This window comes from Sinocyclocheilus grahami, unplaced genomic scaffold (assembly GCF_001515645.1).
Source record: "Sinocyclocheilus grahami isolate Dianchi unplaced genomic scaffold, SAMN03320097.WGS_v1.1 scaffold40.1, whole genome shotgun sequence".
NCBI classification, from domain to species: Eukaryota; Metazoa; Chordata; class Actinopteri; order Cypriniformes; family Cyprinidae; genus Sinocyclocheilus; species Sinocyclocheilus grahami.
In genome coordinates, this window is record NW_015505219.1 from 197,210 (window position 1) to 210,119 (window position 12,910).

At 38.6% G+C, this 12,910-nt stretch overlaps 1 protein-coding gene across 1 annotated transcript in view; it reads right to left on the reverse strand.

The window, feature by feature from the left end:
- The window catches only part of LOC107582113 (neurexin-1a-like), a 189,466-nt gene that overhangs the window by 170,545 nt on the left and 6,011 nt on the right, over positions 1 to 12,910 (reverse strand). Inside the window, exon 3 of the mRNA XM_016267851.1 lies at positions 2,015 to 2,044. Within this exon, the coding sequence (XP_016123337.1) occupies positions 2,015 to 2,044 (30 nt within the window). The remainder of the gene's footprint in view (positions 1 to 2,014; positions 2,045 to 12,910) is intronic.

Consider the following 12,910-nt stretch of genomic DNA (forward strand, 5'->3'; position numbering starts at 1 on the left):
CCGGGAGGATGGGAGATGGCGACCTCTGGTGGTGAGAGGGAGAACACCAGACGCCAGCCCCTGACAGGACCCCTCCCCTAAGGAACGGCTTCCAGACGTTCCAGAGCGCCCCCCCCCCCCCCGGGGGAGCCCCCCCGGGGGGGGGGGGGGGGTCCTGCCCCCCCCCGACCCCCCCGGGATTTCCGCCTATGGGGTGTAGTTTTAAACTTATAGTATATGTAATGTAGGATGTAATGTAATATTTATGTAAGTGTAATATATAATGAGTGATGTTTTTGTACTGTGTAGATTAAATGTATTTGTTGGTGTTGAATGTTTTAAACATGGATACGGTTACGTGAGAAAAATTTCAGACTTGTCTGAGAATAAAGTACTTACAATCATTATCATTTTAAGATCCAATTCTCACTATTAACTCCTAATTACTGTTATTAATAGGTAGTAAATTAGTTGTTAAGTTTAGGTATTAGGTAGGATTAGGGATGTAGAATATGGTAATGCAGAATATGTGCTTTATAAGTACTAATAAACTGATATGCTAGTAATATGCATGCTAATATGCAGATTGTTAAAAGTGAGAATTGGTCACTATACTAAAGGGTTACCAATTAAAATAATTAAGTTGGTATGATCCACCAGTCATTTAAAAATATACAAAATAAAAGTGAAAATAAAGCACCATTTTGGGGTTACAGAAACAACAGTTACCGTGGTAAATACACAATACTAACATAAACTGTTAATGAAACATATGGAAACTGCTCCTGGTTAATAGAATAGACTATATTCTATAGATATAGATATAGATTCTATAGATATAGATTATATACTAATAGAATAGAGGATTTGCATAGCGGTGCATGCAAATCCTTCCTAGATAGTACGCTACGTAATTTATTGGTACTTTTTTGCAATTTCATAATTTACCAACATAACTATGAAGTTGCACGCTCATACTTTCTTTTTTACAGCGTGCACCACCGCATTCGCACAAGCACATTATAATGGCTGACAGGACAGGAAAGTTATTTTTCTGAGGTGAGAGAGACTTTATTTAGTAACAAGCTACAAAATAAAGTTGGAATAATGCCACTGACATACAGTCTGACCACATCTTATCTGACCACAGATACTGGATCAGGACAGTGCAAATATCTCTGGCTTTTCTCTCAGCTTTCACGCATGTCTTCAAAATAAAAGTCTCACATCATAAAAACAGTTGTTGTTTCTTTGACTGCACCAGTTGAGAAATACTGGGCTAGATGGCAGTAGTGCAATAAACTGCAGTGGGTTGCTATTTGGTGCCACCTATTGTTTCAGGTGTATAATTGACAAGTAAAAGTATAGACCCCGAATATCAATTCCAAGAAAAAAAAACTCTTATATTCAGAACAATACAGTATTTCTGAAAAATAATGTATTTTTAAGGAGAGGACGAGCCAGCTATTTGTGTTTGTGAATTTGTGTATTTGCAGTGTATGTTATGTAACGTTATTTTATTTGTATGCTTATATAATTTTTGTGTTTCTAGAACCCCCTCGAAAATGAGATGCTACATCTCAATGGGTTATCCTTTCAATCAATAAATTTAAATATTTACCCTTTATGGAAAAGAAACATGCCCATTCAGAGGAGAAATTTTGTAATATGTGATTTGTTATGTGAATTACAAGTATTTTCGTGTTCTTCAGCAAATGATCGTTGGTGTAATTGTGTGCATCTAAAATGAAACTCAAATATGAGTGATAGATGTGGTGTTGTGGGGTGGATGGGCCACCATTGCACAGATCCTGGAACTTCTGCTGGAGTAGAAAAACATCTTATAATGGCACATTCAGAGGATCTGTAACTCTAGATCAAAAGGGTGCATGCTGTGCTACTGGCGCATATATACAGTCTTAATGACCGAATCATGAACAACCCCAGTGACCAGCAACAGCCTAACAATGAATTCATTAAGTAGGCCTTGAGAGGACAAGAAAGCAAAAGAGTGAAAAAGAAACATAGGCCATACCTTGGTCGCCCATCATCAGGTGTGCCAGACCTTAAAGAAAAACAAGAGCACAATCAGCAAAGAATATGGGCCTGAGTAAACTGGGACCATGTAATCAACAATGCTAGAGAATGCGAATAGAAAAAGAAAAACATTACTTTTCTTTTGTCTTAAATATACTGTATGTAGTCACAATTTGACAGAGATAAAAAACTTGAATTGTATAAAAGCCACCCAAGATTGAGCATTATAGTGTTTTCCCCTAAGTAGCGGGTGTCAGTGACGAGCTGTGACATTTTTAACCGGGTATGCTGAGTGCTAAGATTAAGATCCCCCCTCCTCATCGGCTTTTAGGACGCACTCAGAGACGCAAACACTGTGGCAGGTGTCGATTTAAAAGTATGCACTTTTCCTACCTTATTTGTAAATGAAATTCATCTCCAATCCTTCTTCTAGGCTATCGTTTCAGGTTTATCCAAAGTTATTCGAATGCTAAAGTAAAAACTGCCAAATAACGTTTACATGTAGTTACGTTAAGGTACGTAATATTCAGAGGGTGGGGCGAAGGGGGATTGCCCCCTTCTATATACAGTGGGTACGGAAAGTACTTTCCGTACCCACTGTATATATGCATCAACTGAATGATTTATTTTTTTTAATTCCCAGTGAATAGGAGTTAAAACTCGCACCCGGGTGACACTACTTCAATAACAGACCATGCAAATGACAAAAATAATATCTTTAAAATATTGCCAAGTAATGTGGCAAACAACGATAAAACCAGACACAACGACACAACGACACAACCATATGGAAAACATAGATTAAAAATTAAATCTTCAGAATGTTCAAAATGTTCTGAGGATTTTGTTTCCTCTTTTTTCCTGATGTTTGTTATTTAAAATTGTATATACATTTTTATAATTTTATTTATTTTACCACTTAGGCATGTTGACAATAACATATATCTTCAACAGAACATGAAAATATAATATATATATATATATATATATTTTTTTTTTTTAAATTTGATTTAGTCGAGTTAGTTTTGCATCAAACAATGGAATTTTCGGCAATCAACAGTGCATTTTTCGACTTGGGCAAGCGCTTCGCAGACAGCTTACCTCGAGCATGAAATCACCTGCATGCCAGCAAAACACTGAGAACGCGCTACAGTCCTGACGAGTCATAGCTACAGAGCGGAGGAGACAAAGCTGCGGAGGATCCACTTGCCCGGAAGCTTCCGTAAATTATGTAGATTTACGGAAAATTACCATTGTTTGTCAAAGAAATAATTTTAAGTACTTATTCCCAACACTTTATTAAGCTTCAAGGAACATCTCAAATGACAAGGGATCAATTTATAATCATGTTTATGTGTGAACTCATTCTCTCAGACTGCCTGGCTATGCGGAGCACTCGCAGCTTATATGGACGTTCCGCCACTGGCGTGTGTTCTTATAAACGGTGCAATGCAGGACTCGCTTATCCTTGGAATGACCTTGAGTGGCTGAATGCTTTTTTAAAATGTGGATGCGAAAATATGCAAAAAGAAACCAATGCTCTTTTTTTGTAATCTATGAACTGTTTATAATTGCCAAGCAACATAGCAACTTGCAAAATGTACATATAATCTGCGGCACTGGTGTGTATTTATCAGAAGCGGCCTTGAACTTGAAACTGGATAACTATATTATCCAGTCAGAAAAAGTTCTGGATGAACACTCACAATTTCTTTCTCTTATTAGAAAGAAAAAAAACCGATATATTTCTACTTACAGTATCTGTCAGCTCCTTAAGCTTTTGCGTGGATCGGCATGATATTTTCATGAAAAAAAATTGTAAATTGCTGTGAAAAATGGTTACACCATGGTATCATATAATGAAGCACAACTTATTACTGCAATGCTGTGCAGTCCTGAGTCACTGACAGTAAACAGATGTCCTGTTCTACAAATATACAAAAATGTATGTTTTGTTCAAATACTTTAATGAGACCAGGCTGATGACTGTGGTGTAATTATGTCAGATTTTATGTTTAGTCAAAGATCTGGCTACATGAGTTATCTTCCTCCTTGTGCTCAAAGTGTCTCTGCCACCGCAAACAAAAATATGCTCTAGTTCACAGTGTGTATGAGAGTGTTTGATTTATCAGCAGCTCTCTCTGTTTCATTCTCTTTTCTGATAAACTGTTTTCTCCCCACAGGCGAAGGCAAGTCTCATCTTGATGGGGTGTCTTTTGAACCCAAAATCTGGTGATCTATGGCTGCAAGGGTCAGGCCAAACTTGCTTATTTAATACTTCTTTAGAGGTCCTGTAGGATCCTTTTAAGATTAAGATACTAAATTAATGTACATGAATTCTGCTTTCTTCAAATATAATTTGAAGCACTGAGTAAAAGATTTGCTATATAAATATATGTGTGTGTGTATATATATATATATATATATATATATGTCTGTATGTATGTATGTATATTTGTGTGTGTGTGTGTGTGTGTGTGTGTGTGTGTGTGTGTGTGTGTGTGTGTGTGCATAAAATTCATCTGAAATAGAGATGTTGAGTAAAGGTTGTACATAATATGATTTTTGATATCTAGAATTACAACACAGAGCAGAGCATCAAAGTAATTATTTTAGCAAAGAGATTTGTTTGTGTGAGATAGAGACAGACTCCCAAATCCTTTAATCTTTATATCTGATCAAAGTAATGTAAAAGCTTTTAAATTATTTAATGGAGAGTTCAAATTTCAAATAATAAGCAGCATTCTGCATTTTTTAGAATATATACTAGATAAACAGACAAGCAGTTCAATTCGTCATCATGTTTATTTATGTAAATATTGATCTAACTTACAGAATGTAATTTACTTCTTGAAAAGTAAAATAAAACCTCAAATCTTTACAACACAAAAAAGCACACAAAATTCCAGTATTATTATTATTATTTTTAATGAGCTTGAATCAAACCGTTTGAACACAAAATAGTCTACATCTAATACCATGTTGTGACATGATTAGGCAACAAGCAAGCAGACAAATTAATAAATAATGATTGTTTCTTTTTCTATGTACATCTGACAAGTGATAGTTTTGTGTATATTTTCATAGTGTGCTGTGTAATTTTATGTTCATTTTGCACAGACAAATTGCTTTAAACATGCTTGAATACTACAGTATACTAAACCCTTCTAGAAATTGTATTTTCACAGTATTAATAAATGGACAGTCAGTTCTGTGTAAACCAGGGGCAGGGGTAGCACTGGTTCATCAATTTAAAGCTTCCAGATTAAAGAATCTTTTCCCTCAATCCTGTCAATGGATCTGCTCAGCTCTCCATAGTCAATCACTGTTTCACTGTTACATTTATATTGAGCCTGCAACTTCACTGCCAAGCCATAAACTAACATACTCTCAGCTGTATTTGTTTGTATTTAGTGCTGGAAAATTTTATTCATTTTATTCTAGTGAATGTTCATTTCAGTTTAAAAAAAAAATGATTAAACAATTTGGTTAATAAAACCCTGTTTTTCAAGCATTAAAAAAGCCCTAATTAATATAATTCCTTCACTGGACCAAAAGAACTCACAAATCAACTGAATTCCTTTGAAACTGTACAGTGATTTTGAGTTGTTTGATCTCTTTATAATAAGACTCTGATTTCAATCTTTATGATATAAAGGTAAACAACAATAATGTTGATAGTCAACAGTACATGCATTCCCTACTCGGTTCTTTACACACACACAAAAGAAAAGAAAAGAAAAGAAAACATTAAAGATTCATTAGCTGTTAGTATATCATTACAAGCAAGAATGAAAGAAAGAAATCTGGTCAATATCGGTGAATGCATGTTAGGAGCATTTGAAACTCTGTCCATTGTACTGTAGAAATTAGTGCATAAATCATATTGTTATAATATAAACTATATTACCATTTTTCATCCATACTTCGCACTTCCATTGTCACTAGAATGGCTGTGCTACAAAAAATTTATAATAAAATTGGACTGGACTGGTTTTGTTGTGTTTTCCCTGCCCATGTGTTCCGTGTCCCAGTTAATTGACTCATTTCATGCACTTGTGTTCCCCTGATTGCCCTGTTTTTATAAGTCCCAGTCTGTTCTGTTTGTGTTTGTCTGGTCTACTCGTTACAAGGATAATTGCCGAGACATGCATTTTGACAGTTTCACATGTATGTGTCATTTCAGGTACAAATAGACTCGGAGATGAATGGAATACGGTGTTCACGTGCATCTGCGTGGTTCTCACTGTGTCTACACCGGACGTGAGTGGCGCAGCGCGATGTGATAAAATACAATACAACCCATTATAATCAGTGATGAGGTCTACACTGGATGCGACGCGGCATGACAAATCCCCGAGAGTAAATCCCTAGTTCTTTTTATGATGTACTGACACAAAGTTCAAATAATTTTGCTTTGTCGCGTCCAGTGTAGACAGCCTCTAGCTGTTGTGGTGCGGGGCGGCATGACACAACAGCTGTCATGAAAACTATCAGTATAAATATAACAATCAGTATACTAAACATAGCACATCCTGCGATGTGACTATCGTGGATGCGCAAATCACAATACGATATATCGTGTAGCCCTACCCTTGACTATGCATCATCCCTGAAGGCCCCGAGGTTTTCCACTAAGCTGCTTAAAGCTACATCAGCACTAGTGGGTAAAGCTTATACGGCAGCAGGTCAGGCTGGAACATGTCTGCACACTATAGCTGTATTCCAGGCATACCAAGCTGACCTGCTTAAGGACCTGAATGAGGGCGAGGAGACAGTTTCTGGCGCAGTTGTGTCGGGCCACAGATCTCTCTCCATGGTACCAAGGAGACGGCCAGGGCCATCGGTCGTTCTATGGCAGCCCTGGTAGCCACGGAGAGAGACATCTATGATTGAATCTGTCTGAGTTGCATGATAAGGACAGATTCTTCCTCCTGGATGCTCCGCTTTTACCTTCTGGAATCTTCGGCGATGCAAAAAACACTTGTCAACAAGAGGTTTCAAGAGGCGAGGAAGCAGACGGCAGCGTTCCAGCGCTTCCTCCCTCATCACTCCCAGGTCACCCCAGCTGCTGGGTGGGAGCAGCCTCAGCTGTCATCCAGATCCTTGTACCACCTAGCCCAGAAGCAGAGCGTCGCTTCGCATACTCCCCTGCAGAAAGATTTAGATTTGACGCGCTCTCTCTGTCCGGGACCTCCGGTGCTTCAGGGCACAGCGGTCTCCAGCAAGCACGGTTTTCAGCTGCCGCCTGACAATGGTATGGCACAAGAATGCTCATCCCCTCCACCAGGGACACTTGAGTTGTTAGGCTGGTCGTTCCTGCCTGTCATCCACTTCAGGGCACCGGAGTGACTACTCTAGCCACATCAGAGGCCAGCCTCAAGAGGCTGGTTCCCTTAGTAGACTTTGTGGCAGCATGGAAACTTCTGCCAAATGTCTCACAATTAGTCCTGCAGACTGTAGAAAAAGGCTACAGAATCCAGTTTGGATCTCACCTGCCTCATTTCAATGGGGTTGAGCAGAGCAGACTCTGTAATGGAACAAGAAGTAAACACTTTCTTGAGGAAGGAGGCCATAGAACGTGTTCCTCTGCTCAAGAGAAAGTTCGGGTTATACAGCCAATACTTCATCGCTCCGAAGAAGGGGTTGTGTCTGATAATAGATCGGTGTCTGCTGATCCATGCTATCAAACACTTTTGGTTAAACATCCTCACTATCAAACAGATTGTGTCTCAAATCAGGTTTTTGCTTGCTTTTTCCAGCTCAGAGAACCACTTATCTTGGCGTGGTGTGGGATTTGATGATCATGCAGGCATGTCTGTATTCTGCTCGTATTGAATCGATTCTCACAGCCATAAAAAGAGTGAGAGAAGGCCAATCACACACTGTCACACAGTTTCAGAGATTGTTAGGGCTGATGGCAGCTGCGCCCAATACCTTTTAGCCTGCTGTACATGAGGCCTTTGCACTGGTAGCTCAAGACCAAGGGGTTTCCAGCACAAGAAAACAGTGCAAAACTTTTCCTGAAGTGGAAACTTTTCACTTCTTGGTGCGGACAGTGACTGCAAAACCCAGTCAACTTCCCATTTGGTACAGTTCTGGAGTTTCTGCAGGAGTGTTTCTCGACAAGGTTATCTACCTCCATGCTGAAGGTGTCCGTGGCGCCTAAAGCTGCTTATCATGCCCCTCTGGGTGTTCAGTCATTGGGAAGAGACCCACTCGTAACTTGTTTCCTCTGTGGCGCCCTGAGGCTGAGGCCTGCACAGCACTTTAAAATTCCAACCTGGGACCTGGCGGTGGTTCTGGAGGGCCTGTGCAATGCCCACTTTGAACTTATTGAGGAAGGGCCAGTCAAGTTCCTGACCTCAAAAACAGTTTTTCTCCTTCCTATTTAATCCCTTAAGAGAATAGGAGACCTTCAAGCACTCACAGTCTTACCTTCATTCCTGGAATTTGCCCCTGGCATGGTCAGAGCCTTCCTCCATCCTAGACCTGGGTATGTCCCTAAAGTGAACACTAACATACCAAGGCCCATAGTGCTGGATGCCTTCTGTCCTCCACCCTGACCAGGAAAGGCTGAACTTACTATGCCCAGTAAGAGGACAAGATGCATAGGTCCACAGAGCTACCCTGTGGCGTAAGTCAGATCAGCTGTTTGTCTGCTTTGGTGGGCCCAAGAAAGGTTGTGGTCGAGACCATCTCACTTGCCTGTGAGGCCTCTAACTGCCTGTCACTCTCTAGATGTCAGAGCGCACTTAACACAAAGTATGGCGGCCTCGAAGGACTTCTCTCTAGGAGTTTCCCTGACAGACATCTGTCCTCTCCACACACATTTGTCAGCTTTTACAATTAAGACGTGGCTTCCTCCCCAGATTCTCAAATCCTCATGTCCTGAATATTGTTCGTCTCACACACACTTGACAGGGATTTGTCATTATGGCGCAGTGGGCATTCTCGTTCCCATAGTGTTTTAACGAAGCCCCAAGTTCCCTGTGGGGGAACTCGTCAGGTTACACATGTAACCACGCTGCGTCTCTCTGCCATACTTCCTACATCCCTGTCAGCGCTACTTCAGCTATCAGAAGCTTGCCAGAGCTGCTTCAGATATGCTCTAATGGTTCCTGGTGGCTTACATCACCCCGCCCGTGATGTCTTGCTTCTCCATTGGACTGATTACACACATGCTTCAGAAAGCAGTCACGTGGCAAGGCGTTCCTATAGCATTTCAATGCAGTGTCTCATTTCCTTTAGGAAACCATAGTTACATGCTTAACCTGAGATGTTTTCATGTGGTGTTGATTTTTAAATGATTTTTATAAATGCTGCTTAATCTAAGTACAGTTTATTTTTAAATTGATTTTTAAAAGTGCTGCATAATCAAAATAGTGTATGCAATATACAACAAAGCAGAGCAGACGTGTTCATCATAAAGCAGAGATAAATGTGGATGATTTCAGATGATGAGTCTGTGACTAAATGTCTACAGTAGAACCACAGATTTTTCAGCCTACAAAAATGGATCCCTCTAACCTTTTATCCCAGTGAATTAGGATTTGCTCAGTGTTTAATGACACTACTGTCTACACATTACACATTCAATGAACTTTACTAGTCAGTGAATTCAAAACAAGAGAGAGTCCAGCTACAGACAATATAAATGCTGTAATGAAATGAGCATCCTTATTCCTGTCGAGGTATAACTGTTGCTAACTGAGCCAATATATAGCTGATCTACACTTCCAAAAACTCACCAGTCAGTCAGTATTTGATATATAGAGACTGTACTACATATTTAATTTTTCATTGAGCTTTAAAGGGGTCATCGGATACCCATTTTTCACAAGTTGATGTGATTCTTTAGGGTCTTAATGAAAAGTCTGTAACATAGTTTGGTTAAAACTTCTCAATGGTAGTGTAAAACAACACCGTTTTTACCCTGTCAAAAACAGCTCTGTTCATAGCGAGCTGTTTCCTTGCATGCCACTTTAAATGCAAATTAGCTCTGCTGACCCCACCCCTCTCTTCTGAGCCGCTCTCTGAGAGACAGTAAACTTTAGTCGCATTCATCATGAAACTCGCTAACTAGCACATTATTAGGAAAGGTGATTTGCAAATATTCATTAAAAAACCTGGATCACGAATGATTCACGCGAAGATAGACACATTTAGGTAGATCGGGGACACATTCCCTTTCAAGACCGGTTCTAGCCATTTGGAGGGCCTAGGCAAAATTCATGTTGGAGGCCCCCCACCCCCAATAAAAATCTCTTGAAACAAATATGATTGTAACCTTTTTATTTATACAACATTTCATTTTAAAATGTGTATATTTTTACTTGTATAGTACCGGTCAAAAGTTTGGGTACATTACTAGTTGTAATGTTTTCGCTTATGATCATCAAGTCTGCATTTATTTGATCAGAAATACAGAAACTATAATTATAAAATATAATTATTTAAAAAAATTAAATAATGGTTTTCTATTTTTATCATACTTTAAAATATCTATTTCTGTGTGTCATAGCTGAATTGTCAGCATCAATTTAACGCATCCTTATGAATAAATGTATTAATTTCTTTCTAAAAAATACTGACCCATTGTATTGCAAACATTTGAACGGTATTTTTACAAAAGATTTCTATTTTAAATAAATGCCGTTTGTTTGTTTGTTTTTAACTTTTCTATTTCACAGTATTTCTGTTTTTTTCTGTATTTTTGACCAAATAAATGTAAAGCTTGATGAGTATAAGAGTGTCACGCCCTTGGACTGCCCCTGTGTTCCATGTCTTGTGTTTTGCTCCCCATGTGCTCCCCATGACCCAGTTTCTCCAATGTTGATTGTGTTAATTGATTTCAGGGGTGTCTTAGTAATTACCTTGTTTAGTTCCTGTTACTTAAGCCCTGTGTTTTCCTTGTCCTGTGTCCTGTGTTATACGCCCATGTGCTACGTGTGTTCCTGTGTTTCCCATGTTTGTTTCATTAAAGACTATTACTGTTCAGGATCTCCATCAACTCCGCGCTCTTTCGTCTCCTCACAGTAGCAAAACCGTGACAAAGAGACTTCTTTCAAAAACTGTAATGTGTCCAAAATTGTTACCTGTGCTGTACGTACATAATAAATATTTATCTAAGGTAATCTCTTTTTTGTTTGTTGAGGATATTATTATAGCCGTGATATTATTATTATTATTTTGCAGTATTTTTGTTTTCAGTAATTTCCAGTTCCTGAATACCACTTCAGTAAATGAACATCAGTGCTTTTATCATTTTTTTCTTCCTAGCTGTGTATGGGCAGGATTTCCCCCTCCCATTTAACCAATATTAACTATTTATTGTCAAATTATTAATATTAATAAATATGATATGTATTGTATTGCTACCTTAAATATGCACTATATAGCCTACACAAATCAAGTGTAAGTGAAAGAGACGCTTCTAGTTAATTGAAACTGAAAGTGTTATGTTAGAGCAGTAATGTAGGCTAATCATCAGCACAATTTAGAAGTTAAACACATCTGCCTACTTTAAAAAAAATGTAAAGGGTCTAGTGTTTGCTTTTTGAATTCGAATCCAAACGTCTTTGCTTTTACTTTTGTAGCTATTTTGCTAGTCAGCTCCCGGCGCGATGTCATTTACTGTACGCACAAATTCAAAGCATCGCGTCTGGGCACGTCAACGGCGCTCGCGCTTTTTTAAACACGTAATAAAGCTGAATGATCGGTCCAGAAATGACGCTGGTCGATAGAACAAGTTTATATTTAGAATACATTGCAATCACTCCAAAATAAATGGCGACACCTTACACACCTGCAATAGGAGCTTAGCCTTCGCTTCAGCACCTGAATGAATGGATGCATTCGTTACGGCAAATATTTAGAAGACAGGACCCACTTTGAAACGGCAACATTAATTGGTTCAATTACAGGTGAGTGACAATTCAACAATATCCAATGAACAATGAGGATATTATTTTGCTCAAAAACCAAAGTGTAAGAAAGTTGCGCACATCCCACAAACCCACACCGGGCTCAGGTGCAGGACAAAAAAAAAGTCAAACTATAGCAAAAATACAAACATATTTTCCGCACAGTGATGTAAGTGAGTCATTCCACGAAACCGGTACGATTTGGGCTTTCACTTTTTTTAGATTTTTTACCCAAAAGTATTACTTTTCTGAACACCCCACAACATTAATGACATATTTAACTTCCAGAAAAACATATTTTCCCACCTCAGGCATCAAATCCCTATTATTATTGGTTATTATTTTCAGATATGGGCACTATTAATTTTCAACCCCGTTATGGACACTATGGGAGCTCTCTGAATATGTTTATAAAATGTATTTGTAATGAAATCAACATTTTCCTATTAATGAGATGTCCCTCACACTAATTCAGTATTTGTAAATATAAAAGTTACATAAAATCTCACACTTTTTGCTATACTAAAGCCTGAAATGGGCACTTTTTGTGACCGCAACCTCATCATTTTTGATCAAAGAAGTGGCTTAACTTCAGAATTTGAGCTAAAATCAGTATGCTTATGATTGCTCTGAACATTTCAGACTGAGTTCAACACACATTAAATTGGTTTTTCATAAACTTAAAAAAAATAATTAATAAAAATGTAGGTGTACAATGCTTTTGGGAAACGCAGCCCTGGTTGTTTCAAACTTCTTCCACTAAGAGTAACGTAGACTAAATGCTTCTGCAAACCTTTAATGCAGCAGAAATTTTTCTGTATTCTTCCCGAAATCTGTGCCTTGATACAATCTTGTCTTGGAGATCGACAGGCAATTCCTTGGACTTTATGGCTTGGTTTGTGCTCTGACATGCACTGTTAACTGTGGGACCTTATATAGACAGTTGTGTGCCTTTCCAAATCCCGTCC